Source organism: Macrotis lagotis, chromosome 8, assembly GCF_037893015.1.
Source record: "Macrotis lagotis isolate mMagLag1 chromosome 8, bilby.v1.9.chrom.fasta, whole genome shotgun sequence".
Classification (NCBI taxonomy): Eukaryota; Metazoa; Chordata; class Mammalia; order Peramelemorphia; family Peramelidae; genus Macrotis; species Macrotis lagotis.
Genome location: NC_133665.1, coordinates 30,360,613 through 30,380,096, shown reverse-complemented (window position 1 = coordinate 30,380,096; position 19,484 = coordinate 30,360,613). Strand labels below are relative to the sequence as shown.

The window sequence follows — 19,484 nt, the reverse complement described above, 5'->3', positions numbered from 1 at the left end:
CCAAACGGGCGAAGGGAAAAAAAGAGGAGGCGAGGGTTGGGGCGCGCGGGGCGGCGGGGAGACGGGAGCCGAGCCGCCTCCCGGGCCCCGGGGCGGCGCAGCCGGGGCCGCGCCTCGCCGCCCCCTCCCCTGCTCAGCCGGGGCCGCGAGCCGCGCAGTGGCGGAGGGTAAGTGTGCCCGCCCGCCCTGCCCGCCCTGCCCCTCGGGCCCTCCCGGGGGCTCGGGGGTGCCCGGCCCCGCGCGCGCCGCAGCCCGAGGCTCGGAATGACCCAGAAAATGGGGGCCCCTCCCCCGGGCGCGCGCCCCCCCCGCGGGTTGGACCTGGGGGGGCTGGAAATGGGAGGAAGCCCCCTCCCCGCGGCACGCGGGCCGGTGAAAGCCTCCCCAAGGGCACAGACCCCCAGAAATGTGTGTACCCCCCTGTTAGAGACCCCTGCCCCGAGGGCGAGCCGAGCCCTCGCCGGAAGCGGGCATCGTGCCGCTTTGTGTGCCACCCCCAGCAGGGAGTGCCTCCCGTGCCATCCTCAGCTTGCCTCGGACACGCTCTCGGGCACCTTTGTTGTCCTTTCTTGAGGCCCCGGGAGAAGGCTGGACCGGATGAGTGCTCCCTGCCCCGCGCAGGCTTCCAGTCGTCCGAAGGGCCCCTCGCGTGTGCGTCACAAATGTTTTTCTCAACTACAATCGCTTCAAATGTAATTGAATAGTTTAGGATGTTATAAAAAAACACGTTAACCAAATCTAATTTAGGTTTCTTGTCCTGGTAACGTGCTGGAAGGCCCAGATGACTTTTTAGTGCTTTAAATATTCTTCTCTAAATACATAAAAGCACAGCGATTTAACCTCGTAATTTAAAAAAAAAGGGAATTGTTAGGAATTTACAGCTTAAATCAATTTCGATTTTTCTTAGACCACTTGAACAGACAAAAACATTTCCAAGAGCTTTCAACGGGAAGTATAGCCTGGAACTCTGGGCAAAACCCCCCAACAAAAAACCATTTTATGTGCACCTAAATTGATGGAAGTTTCAATTTTGTATCCGTCTTATAAACAAGATTTTAAACAATGCAAGAAATTTAAAATTTCCAATTATTGGTGTTTCTCCCCCCCTTTATCCCATATTGATTATGGGTACAGGCATAATTCCATCTTCAACATAGGTGGTATAGTAAAGAGATCCTTGGACTCAGAACTGGAAGAGTTGAATCTCGGACTTAGCTGTGTGATGATGAGCAATTGGTACTTGGCAAGTCACTCAAGTCCCCATTTCCCAATTTCCTCATTGTAAAATGAGAATATTTGAATTCCTTAATTCAGGACTTTGTGAGGAAAGCATTCTTTTAAGTTGCTATGACCTGTCTCTTCCAATTTCTACAAGCTGGTGATTCTACTGTACAAATAAATATATGTTAACAAACATAAAACTGATGTCCCCATTTCAAGAAGAATAGAACGTCTTTTGTTTTAAATCCTAGACCTGGAATTAGGTCTGAATCTTTGCTATAACACTGGTCTGCTGTGTTACTGCAGGCAAGTCTTTTAGTTCTCTGCACCTGTTTCTTAATTTGTAAATTGGGAGAATTTTAGACATTACAAGGTCTTAATGGATTAAATTCTTTTGTAAGCCTTCAGGTACTATAATAAACATTGATTTTGTTATTCCAATAATGGTGAAGGATTTTTGCAGATAGATTTCAGCTGTATTCATTTTTTTTTGAGAATGCATGCTACATACCAACCATATTCTCTAGCCTTGTTACCTCCATTTACCTCCCATCTTTTACCTAGCTGATTAAAAAATGACAATGAAGAAGTAAAGGAAACCATTACATACAAAGAATTTTGGAAAGCACCAAAATGCTATGAGGCAGTGGTGGAAAATTGTATAACTAAATATTTAGGATTTGCTATCTAATAAAAATTCCAGATAATATGTGGAGACTGAGATTTAGGATTCTGTGTGTCCTTGAGTAAGACAAAATTTAATGTGGAATTAAAAAGGGGAATCTGGTTATTTGCTGAATGTTTGAATGTTTTTATTACTTAGGATATTAGCCCTGTAGGCATATTTCTTCCAGTAGATGCTTGGTAAAGGTGAATTTCCAAGCCAGGGACTCCTTTGGTAACCTTGAACAACTCACTTTCCCTTTTCTAGGCCTCATTTTTTTCATTTGTTTGGTAATGTGGTTGTAGTAATTGAACTCAAAGGTCTCTTTCAGCTCAGAAATTGTATGACATTCTATTTATTCTTCAGAATATTATAAATAGGTGAGAGATAGCCAGCCATAGAAGAAAAAGACAGGAGAGATCCAGATGGAAAGAGCAGCACATTGATTTACCTACATAATTTAGCTACAGAAAGAGTCTAGTTGCTTCATTTTACAGATGAGAAAACTGACACCCAGTGAAGTGAAATGCTTTGAACACGGTCTTTTAATAAAAATAAATGTTAAACATAATAGATTTTAAAAAGGTATAAGAAAACTATAGGAATAAATTAGATTTTGAATGTTAATGTCAAGGAATATAATCTAATGACCTTAATTCCATTTCTCCTTTCCTCATCCCTATAGCCAAAAAGACACAGTAAGGGTTCTGTTTCTTGCCAATAATTAGTTCTTTCTTAACCGGTGGGCAAATCACTTCTCTGACACTTCAGTTCCTTTGGTACAAAAGGACTAAGGGACTTTAGACTAAGTGATCAGGAAGATACTCTTCAGTTCTGAAATGCTTTGATTTTACTCTTTATACTTCCACTATATTTTTAAAAAGATAATTCTATCTACAGCATTAGCTAAATCTCTAAAGCAGGTGAAAGGAAGTAACAAGAATATGGGAAAGGTTGGTAACTAGAAATGTGACTAGGGAGCAGTTTTTCTCCTGAGTTTCTTCTTTCCTAGGATTATTTTCATTCTCTGGTTTATTCTTTGCATCAAGAACCTTTCTTCCTCATCTTTTAAGTTCAAGCATTTATTTCCAAAGTTGTGTGCATCATTGCTCACGTAAGGACTTCATTAGTAATACAGTGCACTCTGTGATGATCGCTTGATTGCTTTGTACCTTGAATGAATTGATGACTATCATAGTTTTACATGGTTGTAGGATTTTCCTGTGATACAACAGAAACAGATCAAAGGGTTTGGTTTGGGCGGGAACTCTGGGAACTATGGAAAAAAACAGGAACAAAATTTATAGGAAAAATATTTCCTAGGTAATATAGCTAAGTTATTTTAATAACTTAATAATTTGTAATCATTGACCCATGGTGTCAATGGTACTAGGCTAATGAAATTTATTCATAAGGATTTAGTTTCATGATTTTTATGATGCTAAGCAGCTCTTAGTTGACCATACTGGTCACCTTTGGTAACTTGGAACGTAGCTGAGAATCTGAAATGAAGTAATACTGATAAGGAGCCCAAATCATTGCTTTAAGGTTTGTAAATTTATATGACAGAGTTTTTAACTTGTCTATTCACTCATATTTTAGAAATTCTAGCAATATACTTGCTCATTTCATATATATATATGTACATATGTATATATAAGATGTATATGTATTTGTATATATCAGGTTACAAATGATACTTGATGCAGTCATATAAGAAGTAGTGACCAAAAATGCTTAGCTGGGTCATTAAAAAAAAAATATGACAGACATTCATCTCAAGGTCTCCTTACCTAGTCCAGATATTTCTTTGAAATAAAATGTTTATTAGGTATCTATTATAAGCCAGGAATTGTGCTAGGTTTGGGGAATACAAAGAATAATGAAATTCTTAGCTGCCAAAAAGCTTAAATTCTATTGGTGGAAAACTTGTACAAATTCAAAACAAATGCACGATTAATTTGGTGAGTGGCTGGGGGAATCAGCTAAGGATGAGTTAATGAAATGGTTAAATTATTTCCTTCACATTATTTAGTTTCAGCTTAGAAGCATTTCTGTGCAAATTATTGAAACAAACTTGTCTTGGGATAAATCTGTAAGCTCTGGTTAAGTTGGAAAATAAGTATCATATATGGAACTGCTTCTTAGCTTCTGATACTGAATAAATGCTTCTAGCTATTTTCAGCATCACTGAAGTAGATATAGGAAGTAAATATTAACTTTGATTTTTTTTCTGTAAGCCCATTATATATAGACAAGTTGTGCCTTTACTCTTGATAGTATTTTTAATGTAACAACCCAGGAAAGGGTTATACAGTTAAAATTGACATGAGTTTTTTTTATTACTTAAACAAAAATTAGGTTATGTAAAGGAAACTCAAAAATAACCCAACTCCTCAGTATGATTAAAATAGTTCATGGTTGAGAGGATTTTCCTGGTTTCCTTTGTCTGTCCAGGTTTTTTTTTCTTTATCTTGCTGGCAAGTACTTATATTCGTTGTTATATGCTTGTATTAGAGTTTACAATTGTTTAAAAAAAATCCAGATCATTCATATTTGTTTCCCTTAATTCCTTTCTTTTTGGTTAAGAGTAGGTGTCTAACTCTTATCTCTTATTTGAAGTGACTACTGCCTATGTTTTTTTAACCCATTGCCTCTAACTGCTATTGCAAAAAAGAGGGAGTGGGAGGAAATAGTTTTGGAAATTTTATAGAAGCCTATAGTTAATGTAATAAAGCAATGAATGAAAGAATTTACCTATTTATTTTTGTCTCAGATTAGACTATATACTGTTTGCATTTCTTACCCTAATCCTCATTTTTAGAATGGACCTTGGGCTCCACACTAAAACTATAATAAATTATATAATAATGTATTAATTCATAATTATATTTAACTTAAAATTTTAGATTACATTTTTCTTTTTATCTGTAGATCAAATCATGTTTTCTTGAGTAGATAAAATGAATCTCCTTTTATTTTAAAATAATGATGCTTACTTAAAAATGTGTTTAAAACGACAGAATCTTTTTTTTTTATTAGTGGTCTTCTAGGCTGCTAATACTAAAGATAGCAGGGACTATTTTAGTGATATGTCTCTGGGCTAAGACTTCTTTCTGTTGATCTTCAGATATTGCTGGATGTTTTAATACAGGCACATAGTGAGGAGTAAGAGTGTGATCCTGGAATATAGGAAAACAGGAAACTAAACGTGTATACAAACTTACCCTTCAGGCTCTCGTTTCCTAGGCAAGGTGCTAATGGGGAAGCACCTTAGCTGATATACAGCATCAACTTTGTAAGAGCTAGCTAACACTCTGCCTAAAAGAAACCAATTTGTGAAACTTCAAAGCCAACACAACACTTTGAAAAATGTGTTCCGTTTTAATTTTATTAAGACTATCTTATATAGCATTCAGATACAGTTTCAACAGAAGGACAAAGCAGCATTGACTTGTATGGACATTTTTGCTTTGAAATCAGCAAAACACTAATAATGTTTATAAATATATACTGCGTTCCTACTCTATTTTGTATTTGAATGGGACTTAGATAAAATTCCAGGATATACACCAGACTGTGTTAATATGAGATTTTATATATACTTCAAATGTTGTTTTAGCAAACCTTGTTTATTAAAAAAATTTTGTTTCAGTATGATTATGACCGACAACAATAGAGATATGTCTTACTTTATGCAATGTTTCTGAAAAGTTGAGTGCTTTGTGAAAGTCTCGGTATTTATAAAGCAGTCTTTTAGTAAATCTAATAACTTACTCAAAAAAAGGGACATGAGGTTAGGTTAGCATGACCTATTTTTAATGAAGATGTGCTAGCTTTTAGTGATCATTGCTTTTATTTCTAAAGATTCACAAATCATCCCTTTAGTAATGTTTTAGAATTGTCTATGCCAGTGAAATCACATCTTTGAAATGAGTAACAAGCAAATGAAATTAGAGGTTGCATATTTGTTAGAGCTTATTTTCCTATAGAAATAAAAGGGAAGTTATTAGACACATCCTTAAAAGTCTATTTAAATCATAATATAACAACATAATTGTACTAATAGCTCCTACCAAATCATCATTCGTGGTAGGAATTCTCAATCATGGATCCCATGAACTTTTTTCTTTAAAATATTTTGTTAACTGAATTTCAGTATAATTGTTTCCTTTGTTATTCTCTATATTTTATTTTATGCATTTACAAATATTATTCTGAGAAGGGCTCCATCCGTCCATGACACAAAGTTAAAAACCCCTAATCTGTAAGCATTATTAACATGAAAAAGTACATTTTAAATTTCACTAGGTTTGTGTCCTGCCACCCTCAGCTGTTTCCCCTGGATTCAGGGAGAAGGGGATTTAGGGTTGTGGTTCCTGATGAAACCTTACATTTAGTCTAACAATGAAGATTCAAGTTGGGAAGAGATTGGTGGTTGTGAACTTCAGGGAGTGAAGGCAAAGATAATTTGAATGGGGATGGGTTTAGGGTTGGAATCTAATTTGTGCTGTTGTTTTAAAAGTTGAATGTTGTTCAGGAACCTTATACTCCTCCCCCACCCCCCAGCAGTGAAAGCTACTGTTTATTGATGTTCAATTCCTCATCCTTTTTTGGGGGGGGATGGAGGATCCTTGGCAAAGAAATTAGAGCTGTTCACTAATACTTTCTTCAGTAGATTAAGGCAAACAGGTTTAAATGACTTGCCTAGGGTTACACAGCAATAGTGTTTGAGGTCAAATTTGAATTCGGGTCTTTCTGACTCCAAGGTTCAGTGATTTTTCTACTCAAGCCACCTAACTGCACAGGAGGTGAATCCATTGCTTCCTTCGCTCACTGGCTCTGAGACTTTAAGGAAAGCAAAAATCTCTTTGTAGTAGTTTTTTGATGTATCAGATAAGAATTATAATGTCAGTTCTGTCTACTTTTACAGGTTTGTTCTAAGGATCCACTTCAACTCAGTAAACAAATGAGATGATAAATAGACATTTATTTTGAAGGTCAAAAGGTTTCCAGAGGTAAGATGCTACCATATTACGTTTTTCTAACATACTTTAGATAACTTTCTACTAGATGTATTTCACTCTCAAAAGTCAAATCTTTATCTGACCAATTTTTTCATTTTCCCCCCTGTTTTTTCTTTCTTTCTTTCTCAACAACAGTATCTATGAAGTAGAGAAGAGGTTTGGATAGAAAGTGGCCTATAGCTGAGAGCCACTAAAGTGTCTCTTGGTGATCTGTAGGATCTAATGAAAATGATATAAAGGACTTGGTTATAGTTGTGACATGTGAGATTGAACATTTGCTTCTTTGCTGTTACTACTATTATTGGTGGATTAGATTATGTACTTCATGGATCTTATCAAGGCTTGATTCTAGTTTTGCGGATTATACCAAACCTAAAAATTACCAGGCCATATTCGGGGGGGAAAAATGTGGACAGACACTGAAAAGTCACCTGTGTTTACCTTATGAGATAATTTCATCAACTTTTTCCTCTTTGTATCCTCATTATCTAACACATAGTGCTCTTATACATAATAGCCATTCAGTAAATATTTGTTGAATTGAATTGCTTATTCATAATTGGTCATCTAAGGGTAAGAAAATATTTTTGCAGATAAGTAATGTTTGACCCTCTACCAGTTAACTAGCTCTATGATCTTAGGCCTCTGAGCCTCTGTTTCTTCATGAAGAAAAGTTGCAGATGGGTTAGATATTTTCCAAAACTCATCTAGCTTTAACATTGTTTTTGCTTCTTTTATCACTTTAGGTTTGAATTGCAGTTTGGGCACAATGTTACTCTAGATAGTGATGAATGGTGTCTTAGTCATAAATCTGTAAGACTCATACTTTAATAGATCAAATGGATCTATAGGCATCAGGAGTCTAGTACTAATTTTTTATTATCAAAATATGCATCTTGTTTAATACATCTCTTAAGTAGCATTGACACTACTGAGATGGGTAATTCTTTTAAAGTTAAACTTTTTAAGGAAATAAGATGGGAGATGGGAAAAGACAATTTTGTATCTTTCTAACTAATTTCCTTTCAGTTCACCTTGATTTTTAGTTTTCATTTAAATTTTCTAACTCTGTCATTCTGGTCCAAACTCAAAATAGTTTTGAGATTATCTTAATTTAGTCAAAAACCTATGTCTGGGCTTTCTCAGGTGGGCTAGTTTGACTTAAAGCTGCCCGCCTCCTTTTGTCTCGGCCTTAAATGCCCCAGCTGTTGTGCTCTGGGACTTGCCTGTCTGCAGTAAAGAAATTAAGTGTCTGATGGTGCTTTGTTTTTCTGTGAAATCACATGGGCCTAGGAGAATGGAAGGACTACAGAACTTAAAACTCTTGGCTCTTCACTTAGTTGATGTTTATTTTTCTCTTATTTTTTTATGTTGGGAGATGATCATATTAATTTGGTTCATTGCCTGATTAAGTCAATCATTTAGTAAATACTAAAAATGTGCAAAACATGTGCCAAGCACTATGATACTCAAGGGATTCATTGTCTAATAGGGAAACAGCATGCAAATAACAATGGAAAAACAAAATACAGGATAAATTAGCATTAAGGGTGATTTGGAAAGCATTCTGTAGGTGAGTATTTAGCTGGAATTTTAAGGAAGCCAGGAGGTGGAGACGAGGAAGGAATGTTCTCAGTTGAGTTGTCTTAGGAGCAGGTAGCACTCAGCAGCTTTTAGAAATTAACTCAGAAGACCAAGTATCTCTTAAATATAGATGATTACAAAAATTTTAAGAACTTTATGGAAAGTTATAAACTGCTTTCATTCCAGGGGCTGATTTTTTTTATATTATATTAAGGCAAGTCTAAGGTTAGTGTACTATATTTGTAGAATCCATAATTTACCCTAGTTTTTAAAACATGAAATTATTTGTAGTAAAATATTGAGCATTAGGATGGTATTAAAGTAGATCTTAAGTTAGTAATTTTCAAGTTTTTTTGCTGATAGCAGAATCTGGAAGGCTGGGGGAAGAGTGGGGCATGTGATTATAAGTGTTAAATACCATAGCATTGGGTGGGAGACTTGTACACGTTGCATGCTTCATTTCAGGTGTAGGTTTCCTAACTTCAGGGCCCACCCAGTGAAATTCTGGGTGTACTCTTTGAGAACTGCTATACTAAGTGATTGAATGTAAAGCTCTAAATCATGGCTTAGAATGCAATTTCGCTTCTTTCTCTATTTTTTTTTTTTAAATTTTAGGTACTTAAAGTTGGGTGACAAATTTCTAGTTTAAATATTTGTGTATAAAACTATATGATAGAACTATTTCAAAACGTGTACAACAAACAATAGCATTCAACTCAGGTGTGAAAGCCTTAAGCATCTTTTAAACTTAATTAAAGAGGGGCAGGTGGTACCCCCCTTTATTTTTTTGAGTAACCACTTTTATTTTTTTAATCTATTTTTATTAAAGATATTATTTGAGTTTTACAGTTTTCCCCATCTTACTTCCCTATCCCCACCCCCCACACAGAAAGCAATCTGTCAGTCTTTAGTTTGTTTCCATGTTGTACATTGATCCAAATTGAGTGTGATGAGAGAGAAATCATATCCTTAAGGAAGACACAAGAAGTCTAAGAGGTAACAAGATCAGACAATAAGATATCTTTTCTTTTTTTCTAAATTAAAGGGAATAGTCCTTGAACTTTGTTCAAACTCCACATCTCTTTATCTGGATACAGATGGCACTCTCAAGGGCAGACAGCCCAAAATTGTTCCTGATTGTTGCACTGATGGAATGAGTGAGTCCTTCAAGGTTGAATATCACCTGGTGCCCCCATTTTGCAGATGAGGAACTAAATGTATTCGAAAGTTTTTGGTTTTGTTTGTCTTTTATGAAAGATATTTTATCTAGAAAAACTTTTTGAAGATGAAAACACAAGGGTACCTTGTTCATCTATTCCATTGATTTACTTAAGCAACTATTTGTTGACAGGTCAGGAGAGTGAATTTCTCTTGGGGGAGTCCTGCTTGTTTGACTCTACAAAACTTAACTAGGATAGCAGTCCTTTGATCTCTTGCATTCAGCACTGCTATCAGTATATTATAAACATCTTAATTCTTCCCCTTGAGAAGTTGTACTTTTCTTAAATTTAATCATGTCTATGATTTAGAGGTTTCTGAAAGCCATTCATGTGTTAATCAGGTTTTAAACCAAAAACTTAGATTTACTACTAACCAATTTGACTAATCACTTTTAATGAAAAGATAGTAATATAGCAATGCTTATACAGAATTCTAGTTCATCTTTATTGGTACAATGTCATATTTTAAAGGAATTAAAAGAAAAATATATCCTCAGGGTGGCTAGGTGGCACAGTGGATAGAGTACTGGCCCTGGAATCAGGAGTACTTGAGTTCAAAGCTGGCCTCAGACACTTACTAATTACCTAGCTGTGTGGCCTTGGGCAAACCACTTAACCCCATTGCCTTGCAAAAAAAAAAAAGAAAAGAAAAGAAAACTATGTCCTCTAGTAAAAAACAAAACTCCAACCATAAGTTATTCCTAGGACTTTCTTCTCTTTACTTGAAATGTTGGTGTTATGGTAATCACTGTTTTCACTTCCTCTACCTTAGAACTCAGTGCTGTTATCTCACAGTACTTTGTTATTTTAGTAATCTTAATGATAGCTAGCATTTATATAGCATTTTAAGGTTTGAAATATGCATCATAAATACCTCATTTGACTCTTGCAGCATCCCTGGGAAAGAGGGGCTTTATTAGCTTCCATTTTTGTAGTAGAGGAAATTAAGGCAGACAGATTGACTTTTCTAAGAAAACTTTTTGTTTTAGTTCTCTTTAGTTAGTGGGAGATAGTTCTTTTTTCCTCATTCTTAAGAATTGTACTGGGTTTTTTATTGCTGAGATAAGTAATGGGAAGTATCTTGTTTGGCTTGGGAACTGTGATAAGAGCTGTTTTTTACGTTCCTGGATCAGGCCTGTAATCGTATCTTAGCTCCTCACTTTGTGCCTCTTTCTTAGGGAGCCCTAATAAATGTTTCATTGAATTAGACTATTTTTCCAAAGACTTTTTTTTTTTGAGGCAGGAGACTAATTAGGGGACTTTTATAATTAGGACTTCAATTTCAAGGATGGTGTCTGTGAGACTAGGGGTTGCTAGGGTGGTACAGTGGAAAAGGATGCCACAGCTGAAAGTCAGGAAGACTCATTTTCCTGAGGTCAAATCTGGTCTCAGACACTTTAGTAGCTGTGTGACCATAAGCAGGTCACTTAACCCTGTTTGCCTCAGGTTCCTCATTTGGGAAATGAGCTGGAGGAGGAAATGGCAAATTTCTCTGGTATCTTTGCCAAGAAAACCCTAAATGGGGTCATGAAGAGCCAGTCACATCTGAAACAACTAACAACTATGAGAGTAGAAAGAAGAGAACAAATTCAAGAGATGTTACAGATCTATAATAACAAATCCTTGACAACTGGTCAAGTGGGCTTCTGAGGTACATGATGTTTTCCTCAGTTGTTTTTGGAAAGCAATTCAACAAATATTAAAATAGATACTTTGCTACAGCTAACTAGCAATTTCAGGACAAACCACCATTGTGCAGAATCATACTAAGTTGAACAGTTCTAAAACAGCAAGAGTATACACTATTTTTGCCTCATAATATATGAATCTCTTTATGTCAAGGATAACCCTGGTCTTTGTTTATGGATAATGTCTGATTACTTAGATACTCTGGCTCCTTTTAGACCCCCCCCCCCCCACTTCCCTTAGTTAATTAACATCTTCCACACCAAGCAATTTAGGAGAATGGCTATTTCTGCAACTGTCTATTTTATCCTTATCCCCATAGCCATTTCTGAACAGCAAAGGATGAGAAATAACCTGGGCAATGGATATATTAAAAATATATAAACCATAGCTGAAAGCCTTGTTACTCCTGAGAAAGGTGATTTTTGTAGAAGATTAGGACTCCATATTCTGCTAATGATTTGCTCAGTCAACAGTGAAAAACTGATTCCTCTGTTCTGTAAGATGGTTGTGAATTTGAACAATCCTTTTAGATCAAATGGTGCTATAGATTTCATCTTTTAGTTGCTTTATTTTAACCTTACATGTTATTGTTTTGGTACTAAATATTACAAATATAATGATCCAGTTTTTAGCTTTAGCATTGTTTCAAGAGACCTGCATTTTATTTTTTATGTATTTTTCTTATTTGTCTTTTTGGTACCATCTTTTTTTGTATCTCATTCATTTCCTCATACCTTCCATCCCCTTCTTTCCCCAACCAGACTAAAATCAAACCTTTCCTTTTAACAAATAAAAATCATTTGGCAAAATGACTGTGTCTGACAATGTCTGCAGTGTTCCACACTAGCAGTGCTTTTTGCTCTATTGAGAGGAGGAAAGTATATTTTAGCATCTGTTCTCTAGTATTGGAGACTTTCATTTTAGATGATTGAAATCTGACTCCTTTTTGTTGTTTGACTTATAAATATATGGAAAGTCAAGAAAATGTATTATACTGAACAAAATATTTTAAAAATATTTGGTTTTTAGATTGTTTGATTAAAAATGTGCAGCTTAGAGAATGGAAGAATATTATTCATTATTTTGATTGAAATATTTCTTTTGCTTCTTTTCAGGACATTAATGCAGGACATTGATTAAAAAAATGAATATATCTAATATTGCATTAAGAGTGGAAACTTGGCTTTCTTCTGCATGGCATATTAAAGTACCCATGACATGGCTAGAAGCTTGTATTACGTGGATTCAAGAAGAAAATAATGACATGAGTTTGACACAGGCTCAAATTAATAAACAAGTGTTTGACCAATGGCTTCTTACTGATCTAAGAGATTTGGAGTATCCTATTTTACCTGATAAGATTTTGGAAATTCCAAAAGGAGAACTAAATGGCTTTTATTCTTTGCAGATTAATTCATTAGTTGATGTTAGTCAACCTGTATATTCCCAATTACAAAAATTAAGAGGACTGAACAGGTCAAATGATCAAGTAACAGCTGAAACTCAAATATCGTTAAAGCCTTGGGAAGCAAATCCTACGCGAATGCTAATGTTGCAAATAACTGATGGAGTCAGGCAAATACAGGGCATGGAATATCAACCCATTCCAGCTCTTCATCAAACTATTCCTCCAGGTACAAAGATTCTCATACATGGAAATATTTCTTACCGTCTTGGTGTTCTTCTACTGAAGCCAGAAAACGTAAAGGTCCTAGGGGGTGAAGTGGATGCTCTTGTTGAAGAACATGCCCAAGAAAAAATACTTGCAAGACTAATTGGAGAGCCTGATTCTTTAACTTCAACCAGACCAAATCACAGCCAGTGCATACCTGCCCTTGAAGATGGACCAGAACCAGCATTAGAACTTTCAGATGCAGAACTCCTAGCAGGCCTTGATGAAAATGATGAGTTAGTAGTGGTCAATAATGACACTCCTTCAGAAAGTGGGTATTTTAGCAGAAGTTATATTTCAAACTCTATCAACGATGTCACTACTAGCTCGGGACTTTCTATCATTTCACCAAGAACAGATGAAGACCTACCAAATCCATCTATGAATTTCACTGAAGGGGATTTAGATGATTTTTCACTAGAGGACGTCTTGTTTTTAGAGGAAACTGTCCAGAAGGAACTTCAGGAGACAGAAAAAAGGAATGCATCGACATTGAACAGAGGCAAAAATATAGAAGGACATTCCCAGAAAACTAATGTTACAGAGGATTTTTCTCTGGCTAATACAAATGAAAAAAATGTTCAGAATGAAAAGCGTTTGTTTGAACAAATAACCAGCAAAGACAAATTTTTTGGCTATCTATCTGTTAGAGATCAAAGTCCTAGCAGTATTTTGTCACTTAAAAATGATGCAAAACAGTCCCAGGATTTCATAGTTAAACATAAGAACTCAGAAATATATGGAAAAATTGAACCCTCCATTAGGAAATTAGAAAACTATATACCCAGTGATAAAACATTGAAAACAGAAGTGATTAATGTGCCAAAGCCAGGTTCAGAAATCAGTAATAAAAGCAATTATGTACATCCTTGTTCTTCAATATCGTTGGAGAACAACATAGATAGAATTTCTGTTGCTGTTGATTTGGATTCTCCACCTTTTACTTATATTTCTGTTTTGTTAGCCAGAAATCTCAATGACGTAACAACTGTAAAAATCAAAGCATTTATTGTAACCTTAACTGGAAATCTCTCACGTTGTGGTGGCTTTTGGAGTGTAACTGCAAAAATTTCTGATGGTACTGCTTACTTAGATGTGACTTTTGCAGATGAAATATTAACAAATATGATTGGGTTTTCAGTATCAGAAATGAAACAGTTAAAAAAGGATACTATTCAACATAGAAAATTCCAGGAAGGTTTACAGAAATGTCAGAAAATTCTGATAGACTTGTGCTGTCTGATGACCATAACGTTTAATCCTTTTTCGTCTAAAGGCATAGTATCAGTTTTGCAAGATGTAAATATGGAAGACCTACAAAGCTTAAAGAGGCGCTTGAATAAATAACATTAGTTTTGAATAAATAAGCTATCAAAGAAATAATAGAAAATAACCAAAGTATTCACAGATTTTTAGGATTTGATCTAAAGATCTTAAATATTCTCTTTTATTTGGTGTAATTAACCCTTTCCCCGATCTCTTTTAATTTTGGTGGGGGGGAAGACATCTGAAAAAATATTAAAATTTAGACTAGAAACTGAGTTCTGTTATTGTCACTTCTGAAGGTCATTTCTAATTTGTCAGCTGAAATGATTTCTGAAGTATATTTTGTTTGTGTCCAGTGCTGGGCTGTATTAACAAAAATTGATAGTCATAGTAAAATAGCCTAAATTTTAAATTATTTAACATTTTAAATAGAAATTTCTGTTCTTAAAAAAAGTTGATATAATCCCAGAACACCAAAATGTTTGTTTTCAGATTTTTGGTTTACTGATACTTGTTTTTGTGATATGAAAGGTAAATTTTGCAATGTTGTATATGAAAGAGTAAATTATTACCAAAAAACTTAATTTTGAAAGATGTTCTATTTTCAAATGATACTGAAAAAGTAATATTCAAATTTAGGGACTTCCTAGTATGGTTGGAAAAAAAAGTTTTTCATCTCTGTTTATAGGTGGTGCTGACTATTTAAAAAATATTTTAAAGCCATGAATACATATGAGAAATAAAAGATCCATTTTTTTTAGGTTTTTTTAATGGGAGTAAAATTTTAACAATGAATCTCCTTTTTGCTTCCTGGTTTGTTTAGATTAGATTTAACAGATATAGAACATCATAAATAAGGTTTATATATACAATAGAATTCTGTTGATTCCTAACTTTGCTGTGATCACTATAGTGTAGCTTAAAGGATAAGCCATTGAGATATAAGAGAGTGCTTCAGGAAAAGTCCACTTAACTGATGCTGATTTTTTTGCCAGGTAAGTGAAGTTTGGGTTACAATGATTTAGCACAATGGTTTTGACTAAGTAAGTAAATATTGTGTCTCCTAGGAATAGTGTACTGTGCTAGATATTGGGAGAGATACAATGGGATTGGAACTTAAGACTTCATCTTATCCTGCACTCTCATTTTCAGATGAAGAAGCAGAGGCCCAGAGAGATTTGGTGAACTGCCAGGGGTTATATAGGTAGAAAGTGACAGAGGTGGGCTCAAGTCCTTTGAGTTGAAGTCTCTCTGGACTATACTATCCCTCACTATATTTTTTTTTTTGTATTCTAAATTTTATTTTTTTATTCTCATTTTGTACAAATGTTTTTTTACATTAATAAAATATTCTTGTTAAAGAGTAAATGAAATGCCCCCTCCCCTGCAATGAATATAGACTTGCTTGAGCGATAAAGGGGAGAGAAAAAAATTAAAATAAAAAAATAGTAATAATTGTAGGTATGGCCAGGTGGTGCAAGGTGGCCAGGTGGTGCAAGGTATGGCCAGGTGGAACCACGAGCACCCGAGCCCATATCCAGCCCCGTAGACCCAAGAACCACCCAGCCGTGTGACATGCAAGCCACCTGATCCCCACTGCCCTGCAAAAACCAAAAAGAAGGGAAAAAAAAAGACCCAAAGTAAAATAAAATAATAATAATAGTAGGGGTGGCTGGGTGGTGGACAGAGCATTGGCCCTTGAGCCAGGAGCACCTGGGTCTAAATCTGGCCTCAGACACCCAAAGATCACCCTGCTATGTGGCCCCAGGAAGGCCACCCAGCCCCATTTGCCCTGCACCCTCCCCTAAATAATAATAAAAAATGTGCTTCAGTCTTTGTTCCAACACCAACAACTCTGTCATGGGTGGATCACATTCTTTATGTTAAGTCCATTGCAAAAGTTACTTCCATATTTTTCCAATGTTGCCATTGCTGATCGCAACTCCCTCCTTTCTTATTTCTGCACCATGTACTATATTTCTCTCTCTGACTCTGCTGTAGGGTTGCTGAGTGATGCAGCAGACAGATCCCTGGTCCTGGAGCCAAGAGGCCCCGAGCCCCCCTACCACCCCTTAGGCCCAGAATCCACTTGGCCCTATGGTCCTGGACAGGCCTTCCAATCCCAACCCCTTGCAAGAAGTAAAAAAGAAAATGTGTTATATCTGACCACTCTCCCCACATGGTCCATCCTCTCCTCCTTTACTCACATCCCCACACCTTCCCCCTGCTGCCCCCCTCCTTCTTACTCCAGATGTCTATACCCCATTGAGTATATATGCTGTTTCCTCTCCTAGCCACCTCTGATGAGAGCAAAGGTTCCCTCATTCCCCCTTGCCTCTCCCCTTCCATATCATTGCAAAAGCTCATTGTAATAAAGAAAAATCTTATATGAAATATCTTGCCCTATTCCCCCTCTCCTTTTTCTTTCTCCCATTCCATTTCCCTTTTTTCTATTGACTCCATTTTTACATCATATTTTATCTATGAATTCAGTTTTCTCCTGTGCTTAAAGTATAAAAGCTCCCTCTACCTGCTCTATTAGCTGAGAAGGTTCATATGAGTATTATCAGTGTCACTTTTCTATGTAGGAATACATGCAGTTCATCATTAAGTCCCTCATATTTTCTCCCTCTCCTCCAATCTCCATGCTTCACCTGAGTCCTGTATCTGAAGATCAAACCTTCTGTTCAGCTCTGGCCATTCCAAAAGGAACCTTTGAAATTCCCCTGGTTCATTGAAAGTCCATCTTTTTCCCTGGAAGAGGACATTCATCCTTGCTGGGTAGTTCATTCTTGGCTGCATTCTAAGCTCTTTTGCCTTCTGGTATATTGTATTCCAAGCCCTACGAGCTTCCAATGTAGTTGCTGCTAAGTCCCGTGTGATCCTGACTGCAGCTCCACGATATTTGAACTGTGTCCTTCTGGCTGCCTGTGATATTTTGTCTTTGACTTGGGAGTTCTGGAACTTGGCTATAATATTCCTAGGGGTTGGTTTTTTTGGATCTCTTTCTCGAGGGGATTGGTGGATTCTCCCCATTTCTATTTTTCCCTCTGCTTCTAGGATATCAGGGCAATTTTCCTGTAGTAATTCTTTGAAAATTATGTCAAGGCTCTTCCTGATCATGACTTTCAGGTATTCCAATAATTTTTAAATTATCTTTCTTAAGTCTGTTTTCCATATCAGTTTTTTCAATGAGATATTTCACATTTTCTTCTAATTTTTCATTTTTTTTTTTTGGTTTTGAAGTATTGATTCCTGATTTCTGGTAAATTCATCAATCTCCCTGAATTCTGTTCTTTGTTTGAAGGATTTGTATTCCTCATAGAGTTTTCTTATCTCTTTTTCCATGTGTCCAATTTTGCTGTTTAAAGCATTCTCAACTTTTTGAACTGTTTTATCCATTTGACCTAAGCTGGTTTTTAGCATGCTATTTTCTTCAGCATTTTTTTGGATTTCCTTGACTAAGCTGCTGACTTCATTTTCATGTTTTTCCTGCATCTATCTCCTTTCTTTTCCCAGTTTTTCTTCTAACTCCCTCATTTGATTTTCAGTCTTTTTTGAGTTCTGTTTTTCTGGGAGTCTTTAGATGCAGGAGCTTGTGTTTCCTCATCTTCAGACTGAGTATATTGATCCTTCTTGGGATCATAGATAATGCATTTCTCAATGGTGTTCCTCTTTTTTCTCTGCTCATTTTCCCAGCCTAAGCCTGTTTTTGGGGTGCTTCCTGAGCTTTTGGGGCACTATCACAAGGGTCTCAGTGTGTGAGGCTCTGTCATCCCTCCTGGTCTGTGAATGACCATATGCGCTCTCGTCTGCCACAGGCCTGAGGTGGGGGGGCCCTGCTGTTCTATGGGGGGCCTAGACTGGGATCAGTATCTGAAGGTGTTCAGAGCCCCAGAGTCCTGTTCCAGAGGCAGAGGACAGAGCTCAGGAGTCTCTCTCTTCACTCCCCTCCCTCAGCTCAATGGGCTCATGCCCTGGAGGCTCCTGCTTACCGGCTCCACCTGCTTCTGTTCCTGGATCTGGGCTGTGGAAAGACCACATTGCTCACTGTGTACCCTGAGGGCTGGGATCCACATGCTTTGGCAGAGGTCCCCCACTGTTCCCCCACTTTGTGCCCGGTGCTCCCTGGGGTGTAGCTCAGGAGACTACCCAGCTGCTGTGAGCTGCAGCTCCCAGCACCCTGGGGCTGCCTCCAGGAGGCTGAAGTTCTTTCGCTCTGGCGGGCCACCCCTCCGACTCCGGGGAGCAGAGCCTTTCTGCTCTTTTCCAGGTTGCCTTGAGTAGGAGAACTGCCTCACTGGGTCCCTCTGTGGGTTCTGTCTCTAAAGTTTAGTTAGAGCCCTTAGTTTAGAAGTTTTATCAGAGAGTGCCTAAGATTCGATCCTTTCTTGTTGCCATCTTGGCTCTGCCCCCCTATTCCTCACTCTTTAAAGGAATTTATAACCTAGTAGAGGGGATAAATACTTAGTACCTGCCAATTTATCATGTAACCAATAGTTAATTATCAAATAAGCTTGCATAGTAAACTGGTTTCTCCACCCCAATTTGCTTTTTTAAACAAATTTCAACTATTGCCTTTGGCATTCAGGCATGTTTTTGGAACCTCTTCAATTTTTTTTTTTTTGCTTTTATTTTATTTTATTTTTATTTTTATTTATTTTTTCAGGGTTTTTTTTTGAAAGGCAATGGGGTTAAGTGGCTTGCCCAAGGCCACACAGCTAGGTAATTATTAAGCATCTGAGGCTGGATTTGAACTCAGCCACTCCTGACTCCAGGGCCAGTGCTCTATCCACTACAACACCTAGCAGCCCCAGACTTTAAAGCATTCTTTATTTTTGTTTTTTCTGTTTTTGCAAGGCAATGAGGTTAAGTGACTTGCCCAAGGTCAAAAAGTAGGCAATTATTAAACGTTCTGAGGCTGAATTTGAACTTAGGTCCTCCTGACTCTGGGGCTCGTGCTCTATCCATTGCACCACCTAGCTGCCCCTTTTTCTGCTTTTAAAAGTAGTTGTTTCACACTTTATGAATAGTGCATATATTCTAGAAATCTGTACATAAAGCTTTTTAAAAGTAAAAAAAAAATAGCTATCAAGAGAGTTTTTCAAGGCATTGGATGGTAAATATTTTATAAAGCAAAG

At 36.9% G+C, this 19,484-nt stretch overlaps 1 protein-coding gene across 2 annotated transcripts; it reads left to right on the top strand.

Moving 5' to 3' along the window:
* Positions 1-40: 40 nt before the first annotated feature.
* On the top strand, positions 41-17,083 carry RMI1 (RecQ mediated genome instability 1). 2 transcript variants are annotated; one of them, XM_074196629.1, is made up of 4 exons: positions 41-167; positions 6,819-6,903; positions 9,542-9,653; positions 12,521-17,083. In XM_074196629.1, exon 4 carries the CDS (start codon positions 12,550-12,552, stop codon positions 14,422-14,424), a length of 1,875 nt encoding a protein of 624 aa, XP_074052730.1. In that variant the 5' UTR covers positions 41-167; positions 6,819-6,903; positions 9,542-9,653; positions 12,521-12,549; the 3' UTR covers positions 14,425-17,083. The 2 variants fall into 2 exon arrangements, with proteins under 2 accessions (XP_074052730.1, XP_074052729.1); XM_074196628.1 differs by lacking the exon at positions 9,542-9,653 and having other exon boundaries at positions 42-167.
* The last annotated feature ends 2,401 nt before the right edge of the window (positions 17,084-19,484 follow it).

Coding starts and splice junctions, on each gene's coding strand:
- RMI1 (XM_074196629.1), top strand. CDS start 12,550: ATGAATATATCTAATATTGCATTAAGAGTGGAAACTTGGCTTTCTTCT.